Source organism: Nomascus leucogenys, chromosome 18 (genome assembly GCF_006542625.1).
Source record: "Nomascus leucogenys isolate Asia chromosome 18, Asia_NLE_v1, whole genome shotgun sequence".
In the NCBI taxonomy this organism is placed as follows: Eukaryota; Metazoa; Chordata; class Mammalia; order Primates; family Hylobatidae; genus Nomascus; species Nomascus leucogenys.
The window spans coordinates 44,170,716-44,189,025 of record NC_044398.1 but is presented as its reverse complement, the minus strand read 5'-3'; the positions used below and the strand labels follow the sequence as shown (position 1 = coordinate 44,189,025).

At 41.2% G+C, this 18,310-nt stretch overlaps 1 protein-coding gene and 1 non-coding gene across 6 annotated transcripts in view; both read right to left on the bottom strand.

Moving 5' to 3' along the window:
• The window catches only part of BMPR1A (bone morphogenetic protein receptor type 1A), a 175,751-nt gene that overhangs the window by 31,732 nt on the left and 125,709 nt on the right, over positions 1–18,310 (bottom strand). For all 5 annotated transcript variants that reach the window (XM_003278594.4, XM_030797816.1, XM_030797813.1 and 2 more), the window contains 2 exons: positions 6,759–6,921; positions 4,487–4,589 (listed from right to left, as the gene is read on the bottom strand). In XM_003278594.4, the coding sequence (XP_003278642.1) occupies positions 4,487–4,589; positions 6,759–6,921 (266 nt within the window). The remainder of the gene's footprint in view (positions 1–4,486; positions 4,590–6,758; positions 6,922–18,310) is intronic.
• LOC115831378 lies at positions 7,550–7,714 on the bottom strand. Its single transcript, XR_004026892.1, has one exon. It is a non-coding gene; the product is annotated as a U1 spliceosomal RNA (small nuclear RNA).

The following is an 18,310-nucleotide window of genomic DNA, read 5'->3' as shown; positions in this document are numbered from 1 at the left end:
CTGTACATAATGACACTTTGACATAGAATTGTTACCTCATTTTGAAATAGAAGTGTTACATCATTTTTTAATGCATTCAGTAGAATCTAAATAGCACTGCAATTTGATACCCATTATCATCAGTTTAAAGAATAAATGAACAAATGCTTCTTTTAGCAATGAGAAATTTTACACTAGAACTCTTATTTCTCCTTGAACTCTTATTTCCTTTCAATATCACCCATGATAATTATGTCCTAAATATATAACTGTCCACATCAAAGTACATAAAAATTCTTTTATTTCCTATAACTGTCTGTCTTTAAGTCTTAGAAAATTATTCTAGTTTATCATAACCATTATTAGCATAAAATTGATCAAAACAATATATATGTTACAATCTTTATTAAATACAAACTTAAGAAAATGTTATTGGAAAGGGCATTTTTTCTTTTTCTTTATGATACAAGATCTGGCTATCACTCTGCACACTAGAGTGGAGTTGCATGATCTCAGCTCACTACGACCTCTGCCTCCCGGGCTCAAGTCATCCCCCCACCTCAGCTTTTTTTTTTTTTTTTTGAGACGGAGTCTCGCTCTGTTACCCAGGCTGGAGTGCAGTGGTGCTATCTCGGCTCACTGCAACCTCCACCTCCTGGGTTCAAACGATTCTCCTGCCTCAGCCTCCCAAGTGTGCCACCACGCCTGGCTAATTTTTGTATTTTTAGTAGAGACAGGGTTTCACCATGTTGGCCAGGCTAGTCTGAAACTCCTGACCTCAGGTGATCTGCCTGCCTTGGCCTCCCAAAGTGCTAGAATTACAGGCATGAGCCACCAGGCCCAGCTAATTTTTGTAGAGATGGGGTTCTGCCATGTTGCCCAGGCTGGTCTCAAACTTGTGAGCTCAAGCAATCTACCCATCTCGGCCTCCAGAAGTGCTGGGATTACAGGCATGAGCCACTGCACCTGGCCAGGCATTTCTTAATGATATGGATGGGACTTTTAAAACAAATCAGTTCACGAATTCATGGATAAAAATTACTGCTAAAGTGAGAAGATTCATCATTAATCTTATTCGTATTTTTCCTTTTGTCATCATCAAGACAATTTATTCACATAAGCAAGATGATGATCATGGAAAGACGTTGTTATACCACTGTCCCATAATTTTTTTTTTTTTTTTTTTTTTTTGGATGGAGTTTCGTCTTGTTGCCTAGGCTGGAGTGCAATGGCATGATTTTGGCTCACTGCAACCTCCACCTCCTGTGTTCAAGCAATTCTCCTGTCTCAGCCTCCCAAGTAGCTGGGATTAAAGGCACGTGCCACCACACCCGACTAAGTTTTGTATTATCAGTGGAGACAGGGTGTCGCCACATTGATCAGGCTGGTCTCTAAGACCTGACCTCAGGTGATCCGCTCACCTCGGCCTCCCAAAGTGCTGGGATTACAGGCTTGGGCCATCGCGCCACCATGACCAGCCTGTAACTGTTTAAAGTCCTTCCAAAGCATGTGCTAAAAGTGCCATAAAGATCCTATCATCAAAAATTATTTTCAATGATCCAGCAACTTGGTTGAAAGCAAACAATTGAAAACCATCTGTCATGTAAACACTTATTTGATATCCCGACATAGCCTACACTGATGCCTTTACTTCGAATTACAACACCGTTTGGAAACTTGAAGTTTTACACCTCAGGCCTTCCATTTGTAAACTAGGAGGGGTTGACTATGAAAAGTGACTAAGGGAAAGAGAACTGCTTGAGAAGTTCTGTTCTCAGGCAGAGAAATATTCAGCAACAGGACCTACTGAAGTTTAGGATCCAAAAACTGATTCCCTTAAAACGTGCCCGTTACCCTTGTATAACACCGTCTAAGTGTACCCACGGATATGGGTAACAGCATGAAGACTGCTCTATTAAAGAATCAATATGGTCAAAGCTAACATCTATTAAGCCCTTACTATGTGCCAATCGTGCTAAACTATTCCCATGTATATTATTTGATCCTTATAGTAATTCCTTCATGGATGAGAAAACAAGAGAGCAGAGCACCTTATCCAAAGGTTCACATATATAGTATACAGATGTGAACAGCTTGTCAAGTTTAACAACTAACTTACAATGGTGAATTCAGCTTAGGACAGGCCTACTCTAGGGGCCTGTTGAACACTGGTTATTACTGCCGGGCTCAGTACCCTAACCATAGCTCTTTCTTCAATTTTTTAAGTGATTAAAAAATGTATAGTATGTGTGGTTGATAAACATGCAAATAGCCTAAAACTGGAAGAAACAACTGAATTAGCATCCTTTAAATCCCAACAAATTAGAGCAAAGGATTAATGCTTATAAGATAAAATTCATACAGACAAGTATGTAACAACTGTATACGAAAACCTCATTCCATTCCCATCTACTTATTTGTGTGAAGAAACCAACAGCACCAATGAAGAGTGGAGGAGATGTGGCTCAGCAGCAGCATGAATGAGTGGCATAGGGATTTCAGTGGACAGAAGGCTCAATGGTTCAAGAATATGGCATGACTGCCAAACATCTAACACGAGACTGTGTTTAGAAAAAGGGAACAGGGCTATTTACTCTCTACTTTTTTCCTTGGTCATACCACACTCAATTCTGCATATTACACTGAGGAAGTGGAGAGTGCGTAACTGTAAAGCCGATCATAGAAGGACTAGTTGAGGTCATTATGAACAATTATTTTCACTGGGCAAAGACTAGTAGGATGAAGCACTTTTTTTACTTAGTAAAGGGCTGTCATCTTAAAGAGAGATTAGGTTTGTTCTCTATGGTTCAGAGTCAGAAAGGAAGATAGATTTGCAGTCATTTGCAAAGAGGGTGATTCCAAACATTAGCCGAGAGGTTGAAACATATAACCTTTAAGGTTTCTATCCATCCTGAGAATTTCTTTTCTTTTTTTTCTTTGTTGAGACAGAGTCTCGCTCTGTCGCCCAGACTGGCGTGCAGTGATGTGATCTCAGCTCACTGCAAGCTCCACCTCCCGGGTTCATGCCATTCTCCTGCCTCAGCCTCCCGAGTAGCTGGGATGACAGGCGCCCGCCACCATGTCCAGCTAATTTTTTGTATTTTTAGTAGAGATGGGGTTTCACTGTGTCAGCCAGGATGGTCTTGATCTCCAGACCTCGTGATCCACCCACCTCGGCTTCCCAAAGTGCTGGGATTACAGGCGTAAACCACCGCGCCCGGCCTCCGTCCTGAGAATTTCCAAATAATAGGAACAACTTTCTAACATAGCTGAGACTTAAATTATGCACAAACAATTCTATCTGGAGCTGGTTTTCAGAAACACTGGAAGGATCTCCTGGGACAAAATTACTATACAGAATTTTGAAGAGATCAGGTTTATAACCCAGAGCCATCAGGATGCTCATAAATTATTACCATTCTGATTCCTTTGCTGCTGCTTTTAAAGCAGCTCCACTGACACCTCCTTACAAGGCCTTAACATTTTTTTTTCAACTTTAGTGGTTGCCCTAGAGTTTGCAGTATATCTTTAACATTTCTAAGTTGTCTCAGAGTGATACAAAGGTTACTGCCACTATCTTAAAAGTCTTCTCAGTAAAGTTTATAATCTACAAATAAGTATGACAATATAATTTTTTTGCAGTCATGACAACCTAGGATGATTTAAAACTTTTTTTAAGGTAAAATAACCTGGAATTTAAATTACCATAATCATATTACTTGAATAAAATTTTTATTTTTAAAGAAACGTTAGCTGCAATTATTGTGATAAGAAAGTTTAGAAACTTTTTCTCACTGAAAATTGTAATCAGTAGCCAAAGACGGTTGAAATTTAAAAAAAGAAAGAAGAATTTTTTTTTTTTTTTTTTTTTTTTGAGACAGGGTCTTGCTCTGTGGCTCAGGCTGCAGTACCGTGGAACGATCTCGGCTCACTGCAACCTTGGCCTCCCCGGCTCAAGCAATTCTTCTGCTTCAGCTTCCCAAATAGAGAACAAAGAAAATTGTAATCAGGCTGGGCACAGTGGCGCACACCTGTAATCCCAGCACTTTGTGGGCTGATGCAGGCAGACTGCTTGAGCCCAGGAGTTTGAGACCAGCCTGGGCAACATGGTAAAACCTTGTCTCTACAAAAAATACAAAAATTAGCCAGGTATAGTGGCATGCACCTGTAGTCTCAGCTATTCAGGAGGCTGAGGCAGGAGGCTGGCTTGAGGTTGCAGTGAGCGGAGGTCGCAGCACTGCACTCCAGCCTGGGCAACACAGCCAGGTGCTGTCTATGGAAATAAAAAAGGAAACTGTAATCAAACAATTAGCTTTTCAGAAATGATTTAGTTATAAATTCTACATATGAATATAGGACAGAATCTAGACAGTAGATATTCCTCCAATATATTTACTGATGTGAACATACAGCAATGTGTACATCAGGCACGTTTCTCCTGGGGGAAATCGATGCTTTCATATGGCCCCTCAATTCTTTGTCTCATGGGTCCCAAATTATATCTTACTTTGCACTGAAAATCAGATCCTTCATATTTCATACACCCTGAAGCTAATGTGGTTTCTCCCTGGTCATCTTCTTCTATGATGGCAAAGCAATGTCCATTAGTTCTAAAACAGAAAAAAACAAAACAAAACATAAATTCACATAGAAAGTACTAATGAAATTTGAGTCTGAATGTGAACAGGTACAGATGGCCTTTAATACTTTGTTTTGTGATTTAGAATTGCATTCACATGTGATTTATTGGCAAAGCCAAAGAGGTTTTAAGACAAATGAAAGTTATATCTGAGCTACGATCTAAAAGGCCAGTGACAACCCTTTGTCAAGCAGAAAAGGATTTCAATTAAACAAGTCCTCCACATAGGAGTTATGTGACTTTTCTTTGCTAATCACAGTCATGTGATCACAGAAAGCTGATTTATAAAATTTTATGTCATGTTTTGAAAATATACTTTAAAATAACTGTCTCTTTTTACCCATTTTTTTCAGTACTTCCATATTGTATACGATAATAGATAAAAACAAACTTTTCTCTGAAACATACAAATAGGCTTAATGACCAAAAAAGGGGGACTGAAAGGCACCTTTTACTGAATATGATGAAGGGAGAGGACTTTTGAATAAATTTTCAATAAATTTACATACATATATAATGAAATTCTTATTTTAGTGTTAGCATCCTGGAGTTTCCCCTTAATATATTCATATAGACTTCAACAGGTATGGGAGAAATTTCTAAAAGCTTTTTCTGTGCTCCTATTTATTGTTAATATCAGGAATTGTGCTGCTTCTACTTAGAAGAATTTTGCAGAATTCTTGGTTTTCTGTGAGAAGAAAATGTTAAGTGTGGGGCAGAATTCTGTTAAAATGGATGATTAGGTTTTACTCTGGGTTACTAAGCCACTAACAGACAGCCCATTATATCAGGCAGGTGCTACAGACAAGAAGTTTAGCAAAACATTATTTGGTGACATAGCAGAAAGCAGTTCCCTGCTGGCAAACTCCCAGGAAGGTATAAATGGAAAACTAGTCACAGTCAGCCAAGCAGAGCTCACCACCACCAGGGGACAAGCAGCAAACCTAAGACATGATGACCGTCATGCAGGTTCAAGAGTTTACGTGTAAAGTTTCATGCTTTCTATCTGGTTCATTCAGGGAGCATACAATTATTAAAAGTACAATATGACATTCGTTATTGCCTCTATAACAAGGAGACAATTGACTGATGAGGTTGAGTTGTTTAGGCAATTTTTTTCGGTCTTATTAAGTCAATATGTCAATGTTTCCAACAAATATGGACTAGAATTACATGAACATATATAAACATGTTGTGCAGTTAACATGAAATACACTAGAAAAATTATAATAGTTTTATAAATCAGATTTGGATTGGTAAATTCACAGGTAAGAAAAAAGCATAAAATTAACACAATATGATTTATATATATCTGCAAAATATTTCAACTAATTAAGAAGTAAGAGGCCAGGTGTGGCAGCTCACCCTAGTAATCCCAGCACTTTGGGAGGCTGAGGTGGAAGGATTGCTTGAGCCCAGGAGTTTGAGACCAGCCTGGGCAACATAGCAAGACCCTGTCTATAGTTATAAAACAAAAAAATTTAGGCCGGGCGCAGTGGCTCACGCTTGTAATCCCAGCACTTTCGGAGGCCGAGGCGGGCGGATCACGAGGTCAGGAGATCCAGACCACGGTGAAACCCCGTCTCTACTAAAAATACAAAAAAAAAATTAGCCGGGCGTGGTGGCGGGCGCCTGTAGTCCCAGCTTCTCGGAGAGGCTGAGGCAGGAAAATGGCGTGAACCCGGGAGGCGGAGCTTGCAGTGAGCCGAGATCGCGACACTGCACTCCAGCCTGGGTGACAGAGCGAGACTCCGTCTTTTTTTTTTTTTTAAATTAAAAAGTAGGAGGTTGTCAGTGAGTTTTCTGATTTCTTTTTTGGTAATCTCTTAAGTTTTCTAAAATGAGCATCAATAAATTTAAGATTAAAAGATCATTAAAAACTCAGATGTTAAACAAATACTAGATCCCTTTGATCTTATTTTAAAAGCTGCATTATAACATAATTCTAATATAGTAACTCACCTATCAATCATTTAATGGAGTAATGTTCTAATATACAAAACAAAAGGCTTTTTGGCTTCCTGGAAAGATACCATATATGAAGGAAAAAAAACCTCAGACAAGTTTAACAATTCTTAAAATAGCACTAAATGCAACTCTATTCTCCTAACTCTTAAGAAGGGCTGCATAAAATACTTACATGCATGTGTTATTAATAGCATCATCCGGGCAGTGCCCTGAGCAATAGCACTTTAAAAAAGGCAAGGTATCCTCTGGTGCTAAGGTTACTCCATTTTCTGACTTTTTCTGGTCGGAGTCTGATTTCATCCCAGTGCCATGGAGCATACTGTCCAGATTCTGTCCTGCATTCAAATATGGAATTTGTTAAGTAAATCATTTCTGAAAAGCTCATTGTTTCATGACAATTCTCAATGAGAAAAAGTTGTTAAAGCTTTCTTATCACAATAATTATAGCTAGCATGTTTCTTTAGAAATATAAATTTCATTCATACAACAAACAGACATTTATTAAGTTAGTATGCACAGAATTACTGCACCAGGTATTGTGGGGTATATGAAGACAGCTATATCACAATTTTTGCACTAGTGAAAGACAAACGAGTGGCGCAAGGCAGAATACAGTCAAATCTTGTTTTTTGTATTTTTAAAATAACTTGGCCGGGCGCAGTGGCTCACGCTTGTAATCCCAGCACTTTGGGAGGGCGAGGTGGGCGGATCACGAGGTCAGGAGATTGAGACCACGGTGAAACCCCGTCTCTACTAAAAATACAAAAAATTAGCAGGGCGTGGTGGCGGGTGCCTGTAGTCCCAGCTACTCGGGAGAGGCTGAGGCAGGAGAATGGTGTGAACCCGGGAGGCGGAGCTTGCAGTGAGCCGAGATCACGCCACTGCACTCCAACCTGGGTGACAGAGCGAGACTCCGTCTCAAAAAAAAAAAAAAAAAAAAACTTAAACAAATTTTAATTTAACCAGGGAAAGGCATGAATGCAGTCCCCCACTACCACAATTATGCAGTTGAGTTTCCCACATTTGGGGAAATCGCAGGGGTCAGCACATCCGGAGTGCAATGAATAAGCCTCGCCCTGGGAAAACCACCTTTGTGACCGTGGTCTCTCCCCTGCCAAGTAAAAGTATACAGTCATCACTTGTAAGAAAGGTACAAAACGGGGAGAGACTTCAGAGAAGTCTGTGAGAGTTTCCAATCATTAAATAGAGACAAGTTATGATTCTTCTTTTAACTCTTTGGTTCAAAACTTGTGACCAGCTTTCCTTTATTTGTGCCTCTATGTGGAAAAGGAGTTACTAAGCATCTTGCTTTGGCCTTTAATTGCTTAAGTAACGAAATTATGAGAGCATGGGGACCAATCATGTTATCTGGAGACTTTCACCTCAAGGTCATTGGTTTGAATGCAGACCATGCTGGCAGAAACTGAAGGTTATAGAAGGGCAGCAGTTAGCTCACAGAAATGGAACTATGTTCTTACACTAGAGTCTAGTAGCCAGCAGTGACAGACACTGTCATATTTGGTACTAAATCTTTCAGGTTGGAAGCAGAACAGCACTAAAAAAACTGCTCTACTAATTACTTCCTCTCTCTGACTCAGCTAGGCCATTCTTTGTGGGTTACTCTCAAGGGAATGAAAGGTAGAACCAAACAGACAAGTGTATATGTATTTCATTATAAATGTTAAATAAGCGGTTCAAGACACACACAGACTTGATTTTACATTTACCATACTGATGAGATAAACTACTGAAAAGACAAAAAATATCACATATGCACACACTGGTAACAGAAAAAGTGCTGCTAAACAGTGTTTTGATGATTCCATGCCTTCAGTTTTAATAATCTTCATTTTTTTTTTTTTTTTTTTTGAGACATGATCTCACTCTTGCCCAGGCTGGAGTACAGTGATGTGATCAGAGCTCACTGCAGCCTCAACCTCCCAGGCTCAAGTGATCCTCCCACCACAGCCTCTGGAGTAGCTGGGACCAAGGGCACATGCCACCATGCCCGGCTAATTTTTAAATTCTTTGTAAGGACAAGGTCTCCCTATACTGCTCAGGTTGGTCTTGAACTCCTGGCTCAAGCGATCCTCCTGCCTCAGTCTCCCAAAGTGCTGGGAATCTAGGCGTGAGACACCATGCCTGGCCAATAACCTTCACTTTCTTATACTGAATATTTAGTAAAAGAATTTGCTACTGAATGAGTATAGAAAACATTTTTATTTATTTATTTTTGAGATAGAGTCTCACTCTGTCACCCAGGCTGGAGTGCACTGGTGCAATCTCGGCTCACTGCAACCTCCGCCTTCCAGGTTCAAGCGATTCTCCTGCCTCAGCCTCCCGAGTAGCTGGGATTACAGGCACCCCACACGATGCCTAGCTAATTTTTTTGTATTTTGTTGGTAGAGACAGGGTTTCACCATGTTGGCCAGGCTGGTCTCTCCTGACCTCAAGTGATCCACTTGCCTCAGTCTCCCAAAGTGCTGGGATTACAGGCATGAGCCACCGTGCCCGGCCAGGAGAGAAAACACTTCAAAAAAAAAAGCTGGAAGTTTGCGTACATACATGTATTACTCATCCCCGCGCCCCCCACACCACTCTCCTTTCAGAAATAAATTCCGTAATATGATGTCAAGGCTTCCGTTGGACCTGATTGCTACAAAGCGGAAAGACCTCATTTATGTTAGAAACATCAACTGTAAAAGATGGTGTGGGGGAAGCAGGAGGTACAGGAAGGGAAGAAATCCACTGAGCAGGAAATGAGGAGACTGGGATTCTGTTTTGCCGTGGGCCTACCCCGCTTTACCTAGCTGGATGGTCTTGGGCAAGCCATGTCACTTTTCCAGGCTTCATTTACTCTATAAGGCTATAGGAGTAGAGGACAGGTGAGGGCACCTAACCAGCTTTAAAATCCTATTACATTAACAGAAGACACTTATCAATTCAGCTCTGGAGAACAAACAGTATATATCACAGCAATTGATTTTTCAAAAATCTAGTGACACAGAAAAAGCAGTTTAGTGTGGCAGAAATATCACTTGAGATAACAGCAAGAAGTGAAGGGTTCAAGTCCCAGTTATGGGCACAGATAAGTTACTCTCTGAACCTCAGCTATCTATAGAAAATGGTGATAATAATTCCTGCCTAATTCAAATCAAGAAGTTATAGGTAGATCAAATGAATATCTACTAAAGTGCTTAACTACATGTAAAATAGTATACAAATGAAGATGTTACTAATAACGAAGATCCTAACACTAAAAGATCACTGATACATGAAAAACTCAAAGTTATATGAAACTTTCTAGAATAGTATTTGAATTTATGAGACAAAAAACTCAATTACAGTAGTTGTATCTGGAGCTTCTATTATTGCCAAATATTCAACAGAATACTTATTAGGGATCTATTATGTGCAGGCAAGGTATTAAATGCTAGAAACACAAAGATGTGGCATCAAAACCACCTATGTGGCCTTGAGAAACTTGGTGGAAAGCAGAGGGGGAATAAGCACAAAAGCAAATAAATACAATGTGAAAAGTGACAAAATACAAGGCCAGGTGCGGTGACTCACGCCTGTAATCCCAGCACTTTGGGAGGCCGAAGTGGGTGGATGACCTGAGGTCAGGAGTTCAAGACCAGCCTGGTCAACATGGTGAAACCCCGTCTCTACTAAAAATATTTAAAAATTGGCTGGGCGTGGTGGCAGGCGCCTGTAGTCCCAGTATTCAGATGGCTGAGGCAGGAGAATCACTTGAACCTGGGAGGTGGAGGTTGCAGTGAGCAGAGATCAAGCCATTGCACTTCAGCCTGGGCGACAAGAGCAAAACTCCATCTCAAAAAAAAAAAAAAAAGTGACAAAATATGGAGGTGTTTACATGTAAACAAAGGAAAAGGCTCATCCTAGGTGTCAAACTCAAACTGATCTTAGGTGTCAAAAGTAATGAAATCTAAGCTACATCTTAAAAACTTGCAAGATTTCACCAAGCGGATACTGAATACAAAGAAAAGTAACTGGAAAGAGCCTCTCTGTGCTCTCCCTAGGTGACAGCGCCCACTCTGTTGATGGTTCCTGGATGTACCCCTCTAGCCATGACCTGCTTAGGCATCTCCTGACTGACTTGTCCTAAATGAACTCTTGATTTGCCTCAAACCTGGTCTTACCAAAGTCTTTTGGCTCAACCTCCAAAATGTACGTAAACTGTTTTCATTTTTCTCCAACTCCGCTGCTGTCACCAAGGCCCATCACATCATGCCTCTACTAAGATAAGAAGTCTCCAACTGGTCGCTCTGCTTCTGCTCTTGGTCCCTGCGACCCACTTCCCACAGAGCAGCCAGAGACATTTTATAAACACAAATCTGTCACTCCTATATAAAACCAACCAATGGCTCCACAACGCACACAGAATAAAATCCAACCTCCACTGTGTGCTCCCAGGGCCCAGCAGGATCTGGGCCCTGCAGGTCTCACCATCATCACTTCACTTGGCACATGGCCTTCTGTCAGTTCTGAACATGTCAATCTCTCCCCACCCACAAGTCCCGTGTATTTACAAAGAATAAATTACGAGCCCTGGGGTGGACTGGGGGTATAGGTTATATTTCGAAACAAACACACACAAAATATTTAATAGCTTACATGTTTAAGTATAACATCTCAGGAAAAGATGAAAACATATACATACAAAGAGACAAACAGTTACAAGAGACACATGACTATACACAGGCACATTTACAGGTCCTTGTAATCAATGGCAATTTTTGGCATCAATGATTTTACTAGATTTTTATTCCTGGCTAAATAATTTTTCATACTTTCCCAATAATTTATTGGCTTCCATTTTCTACAGCAAATAAATGCTCTCTGCCCCAACCTTAAGACAGAATGTCTACAACAGAACTCAGATGGCAAACGGTTGGTGAGACCAATGGGCTACTGATACACTATACATATGAGATAATCAGCAATGGTAACCTAATGAATTCTGTAACAACAGTCTGCACCATTAATTAAATAGAAACCACGAAGACATCAGCAGGAGGAAAGTCAAGTACAAGGAGGCAAGAACTAGGGAAAAGGTGGCATGTCTACAATTGTGCTGTCCCATATGGTAGCCACTAGCCACATGTGACTTAAAATGTAGATGAATTAAAATGAAGTAAAATTAAAAATCAGTTTCTCACCCACACTAGTCACAACTCAAGTGCTCAAAAGCCACATTTGGCTAGTAGCTATCACACAAGACAGCAGAGATATAGAAAAGAGGTATTGGTTTTGTGGGCCCCAAGGTCTCTGTCACAACTATTCAATTCTGCTGATACAATGCAAAATCAGCCAGACAACATGTAAAAAAATGAACATGGGTGTGTTCCAATAAAATTACTTATGGATAATAAAATTTGAGTTCCATATAATTTTCATGTGTCATGAAATACTCTCTTGATTTTTCTTCAATCACTTAAAAATGCAGAAACACCATTCTTCACTCATGAGCAGCACAAAATGCAGCAATGCGCTGGATTTAGTTTGTGGGCTATAGTTTGCAAATTACTGATATAGAAATTTCCATCACCAAACAAAGTTCTGTCATACTATGTTGGTCTAGGAGGAAAATCAAAAGAAAAGATTTTGTGGCAGGGCCAGAAAGCATAGAAATGGGCTTTTCACATCTGATAGGATAATATGTGAATGATTAGGCTTATTTTATGACACTTTTGGAAGGCCAATAAAAAATTACAATTAGATGTATTTCAGTTGAACATAAAAACTGCAGTTAATCAGTTAACATTAATCAAACTTGGTTCTGAACCCATTATCAAGAATGGGTTGATACATTCCGACACATGCTGACACATGTCCGACACATACTGACATGCAGTGTCATCCATAATGTCGCTAAGTGGCAAAAAAAAGCTTCTAGAAACATGAATATAGTTATTGCATTAAAAATCATATGCTTGGCTGGGCACGGTGGCTCACGCCTATAGTCCCAGCACTTTGGGAGGCCAAGGCGGGTGGACTGCCTGAGGTCAAGAGTTTGAGACCAGTCTGGCCAACATGGTGAAACTCTGTCTCTACTAAAAATACAACAAATTAGCTGGGCATGGTGCTGTGAGCCTGTAATCCAGCTACTCAGGAGGCTGAGGCAGAGGAATCACTTGAACCAGGGAGGTAGGGGTTGCAGTGAGACAAGATCACACCAATGCATTCGAGCCTGGTTGACACAGTGAGACTCCACCTCAAAAAAAAAAAAAAAAAAAAAAATCATGTGTTTGCCAGGCATGGTGGCTCATGCCTGTAATCCTAGCACTTATGGAGGCCCAGGAAGGTGGGTTGCTTGAGCTCAGGAGTTCAAGATCAGCCTGGGAAACATGCTGAGACCTGGTCTCTACAAAAAATTTAAAAAATTAGCTGGGTGTGGTGGAGCACACCTGTAGTCCCAGGTACTTGGGTGACTGAGGTGGGAGGATCACTTAAGAACCCAGCAGGTTGGCAGGGAATGGTGGTTCAGGCCTGTAATCCCAGCACTTTGGGAGGCCGAGGTGGGTGGATCACCTGAGCTCAGGAGTTCAAACCAGCCTGGCCAACATGGTAAAACCCTACTAAAAATACAAAAATCAGCCGAGTGTGGTGGTGTGTGCCTGTAATCCCAGCTACTCGGGAGGCTGAGGCAGGAGAATCGCTTGAACCCAGGAGATGGACATTGCAGTGAGCTGAGACTGTGCCACTGCACTCCAGCCTGGGCCACAGAGCAAGACTCTTTGTCTCAAACAGAAAAAAAAAAAATTATATGCTCAAACAAAGCAAAGTTTACACTGTTGAACTCCTGTTATTGCATTATGATCAGAGTATGTGGCCTTTGAGGAATCTTGTTTTTTGTTTTTTTTTTTTGTTTTGAGATGGAGTCTCACTCTGTTGCCCAGGCTGGAGCACAATGGCACGATCTCCACTCACTGCAACCTCTGCCTCCTGGGTTGAAGCAAGTATCTTGCCTCAGCCTCCCAAGTAGCTGGGATACAGGCGCCTGCCACCACGCCCGGCTAATTTTTGTATTTTTAGTAGAGACAGTGTTTCACCATGTTGGCCAGGCTGGTCTTTTTTTTTTTTTTTTTCAGACGGAGTCTCACTCTGTCGCCCAGGCTAGAGTGCAATGGCATGATCTCAGCTCACTACAAGCTCCGCCTCCTGGGTTCACACCATTCTCCTGCCTCAGCCTCCTGAGTAGCTGGACTACAGGCGCCCGCCACCATGCCCGGCTAATTTTTTCTATTTGTAGTAAAGACAGGGTTTCACCGTGTTAGCCAGGATGGTCTCTATCTCCTGACCTCGTGATCCGCCCACCTCAGCCTCCCAAAGTGCTGGCAGGCTGGTCTTGAACTCCTGACCTCAAGTGATCTGCCTGCCTCAGCCTCCCAAAGTGCTGTGATTACAGGCATGAGCCGCCGCGCCCAGCCAAGGTATCTTATACTTAACTGAAATATTATTTCAAAATTACCCACGATAATCCAAGGGTGACATGGGTGTGGGAGAAGTGCATGGGGGTAGAGAGGAAACAGCCTTGGTCATGAGTTGATACTGTCAAAACTGAGTGACAAGTTCATAGAGTTTCATTATATTATTCTCTCTACTTAGGCATATGCTTGAAATAAGTATTTTTCCTATAAGTAGTTTTTGATGGGTTTTTTGTTTGTTTTTTGAGATAGTGTTTTCGCTCTTGTTGCCCAGGCTGGAGTACAGTGGCGTGACGGCTCACTGCAACCTCCGCCTCCCAGGTTCAAGCAATTCTCCTGCCTCAGCCTCCCGAGTAACTGGGATTACAGGCATGTGTCATCACACCTGGCTAATTTTTTATATTTTTAGTAGAGACGGGGTTTCTCCATGTTGACAGGCTGGTCTCGAACTCCTGACCTCAGGTGATCCGCCTGTCTCGGCCTCCCAATGTGCTGGGATTATAGACATGACATGAGCCACCGTGCTAGGTCTTTTTTTTTTTTTTTCCTACAAGTAGTTTTTAAAATACTTAAATAAAACAATAATGTATTCTCACAGCATCCAAAAAAAAAAATTGAACCCCACATGTAAACCAAAAAGTCCTCTTTGTGCCCATCTAATCCCCCTCCCACTCCTTAAACATAACCACTATTATCTGTTTGGTGTATATGCTTCTTGTCCTTTTTCTATTCATTTACACATATATGTTTATAAATGAAGTATTCTTCCAGAAAACTTTTTATTTTATTTTTTTGAGACAGGGTCTCACTCTGTTGCCCAGGCTGGAGTTCAGTGGCCCAATCTCGGCTCACTGCAATCTCCACCTCCCTGGTTCAAGCGATCCTCCCACCTCAGCTTCCTGAGTAGCTGTGACTACAGGCACATGCCACCATGCCCAGCTAATTTTTGTATTTTTAGTAGAGACAGGGTTTCACCATGTTGGCCAGGCTGGTCTCGAACTCCCGAGCCACTGCACCCGGCCAGAAACCTTTTATAAAAGTAGAGAAAACTGTACAATGAACCCACACATACCCATACAGCCCAGCTTTTATAATGATCAATTCATGGCCCTTCTTGTTTCACTCCCTCCCCCTTTCGTATAATTATGAAGCTAATACCAGATATGTCCATTTATCTGTAAATATTTCAATGTGTATCTCTAAAAGAACTTAAAAAAAACACACAATTATCACACCTAAAAGAATTAATAGTAATTCCTTATCCTTACCAATATCATCAAACATCAAGGCAATGTTCAAACTTCCAATTATATTACAAATGTTATAAATTGCTTTCTAATTTCCAATTGTATCATAAATATTACAAATTACTTTAGTAGTTTCCTTGAATCAGGATCCAAATAAGGTTCACACAACACAGCTGGTTGTCTCCAAGTCTCTTAATCTACCAGTTTCTTCTTCCTCTTCCTGCCCTTGAGATGTACTTGAAGACATTGGGTAACTTGTCTGGTATTTACCAGTATAGTATTTACCACAGTCTGGAATTTCTGATCACATCCTCCTGGCATCATTTAACATGTCCTCTTGTTCTCTATGGATTTTGTAAACGGTAATTAGCTCGAGAGCTGTGCTGTCCAATATGGTAGCCACAAGTCACATGTGTCTACTGAGCGCTGAAATGCAGCTGCTCTGTATGTTGTGGGCAGGAGACAACCAAATGCCTGCTTATCTCTGTTTTTAAGGTCTAGATTCACTAATTCAATCGGCATAGTATAAAATAATATATCTAATCCTATCATTTGTCTTTTTTCTGACTTGGAATACATCTATGAGATGCTTTCCCTCACCTACTAATTGGATACAGGTGGCACAGTTCATGTTAGAAAGGCAAGATTAATGCTTGATTTCCCCCTCTATTTACCAGTTTTCAAAATTAATGACCTCATTAGCATCTTTTAACAGTAACCAACTAGTTTTGTTTTCTTTTTTTGAGACAGAGTCTTGCTCTGCTGCCCAGACTAGAGTGCAGTGGCGTGATCATTGGCTCGCTGCAGCCTCAAGCTCCCGGGCTCAAGTGATTCTCCCACCCACCTCAGCCAGGAATACAGGCACACACCACCACACCCAGCTAATTAAAAATTTTTTTTGAGGCCGGGCGCGGTGGCTCACGCTTGTAATCCCAGCACTTTGGGAGGCCAAGGCGGGCGGATCACGAGGTCAGGAGATCGAGACCATGGTGAAACTCTGTCTCTACTAAAAATACAAAAAATTAGCCAGGCGTGGGGGTGGGCGCCTGTAGTCCCAGCTACTCGGAGAGGCTGAGGCAGGAGAATGGCGTGAACCCAGGAGACAGAGATTGCAGTGAGCCAAGATTGCGCCACTGCACTCCAGCCTGGGTGACAGAGCAAGACTCCATCTCAAAAAAAAAAATTTTTTTTTGTAGAGACCAGCTCTATGTTGCCCAGGCTAGTCTCAAACTCTTTTTTTTTTTTTTTTTTTTTTAAAGGGACTCTCAGTTTAGCTGTGGATGTTCTCAAATCTTGAGGCTCAAGTGATCCTCCTGCCTTGGCCTCCCAAGTGTTGGCATGTACAGGTGTAAGTCACAGCCCCCAGGCCTAACTAGTTTTTTTCTTAAGTGTTATTATAAACACATGGATTTAAACATATTTGATTTGTTTGAATCCACTACAATTAGTATTCAATTCAAACCGGTCACTGAATCCTTTGAACTTTTCCTTGCTTTCTGGCCAAGATACCAAGATCACCTTGCTCTTTCCCTGCCAAACTTAAACTCAGTGATTTCTCCAAGGAGTTCTAGATTCTTAGTGAAAAAAGATAATCAGATACTACAATTGGGTTGTTACAGGTGCTTGTTGCTACTGGGCTGGTCAGTGTAAAAATATATGGCTAAGAAAGCAGTTTTCCAACTTGCTTTTTTCACTTTAACTGTATTCATCCATTAAACCAAAATGTACTGAGTAACTACACAGTGGTAGCCACTGTTTTAAGCCCTGGGTGACTAGAACAGTAAACAAAACAAAGTCCCATATCTATTAAAGCTTACGATCTTGGATGGAGAAAGACAATAAAGATGAATAAATACTGACACTTGGTACTATTTTAATATTTATTCATAGATAAGTGCTATGATACCAAATAAAGCAGGTCACTTTCTAGCATGGGAAAGGAGCAGAGTGCCTCAGAGCGGAGGTCATTAAACCAAAGGCCAGGAGAACAGGCAAAGCAGAGGCCAGTGGCTAGGTCAGAAATTCTCAGAACATACATCCAGACAAGATATTTAACTGTGTTTAATGGAATGAAACCAAAGAGACCAGAGCAAACAGAATATAGGACTACTACAACTTTACAGGAACTGTACTGCCAAAGATATCCCAGGCTGACTCAGTCAGGCTGTGAGTTTTCAATCCATAGGACAATTTCCAGTAATCAGACCTCCATACTAACAGAAAGCAGGCCGCTAAAGTTGTTCAGTCTCCACAAAGATCATCCTCCACTAATTCCATCTCAGATGTGACCATGAAGGCAGAAACACTAGCCAAGGAACACCAGAGACAAGGCAAATCCTCCCAGAAAATAAAACTGGAGGCTGACAAACAGGTTAAGCATCATTTATCTACATGCTATGGAGCAGTGTAGATAAATGAATACTGAGGTTGTTTCCAATTTTTCGTCCTCTGAATGGGAGTTTTATACAGTACTTATCCCACTTTATCTTTATCACTGGATACCAGGTATACTGTGCACCGATAATTGCTTTTAGCCACACACTGCTGGACCATGAAGAGGCACCTGGACCTGAAGGAGAGGGCTTCGCACCAGCCAGAAGTCCTGGATTAGTAGCTGCGTGTACTAAATGGATGCAACTCTGGGGTATAGAACCCTTTGAAAAGGAACTGAAAATTTCATAGCAACATGAGCATTTTAGCATATGACGTCAGGTCGACAGATGTGGTATCCAGCAACAGATACTCTTATTCTTCTCCTTATTCTTCTCCTTATTCTTCTCCTCCTTCCCATGCTGGCAACAGGCATGTGCACATGTACACACACATTAAGAGTCTGCCCCCTCCTCCACGTGATTCAGGGAAGCGCAGCCCTCCTACTCTCAGCAGAGATAATTGTTGGTCTAATCCAACAATTTTAGTTTCATTCCCCTTGCCAGTGATTTAACACAAGAGCATATAATGAATTTTGGCCACTAAGATTAGAAGGAAGTCTGTTGGGGAGAGGAAGTGAGTGAATGGGGAAAGAT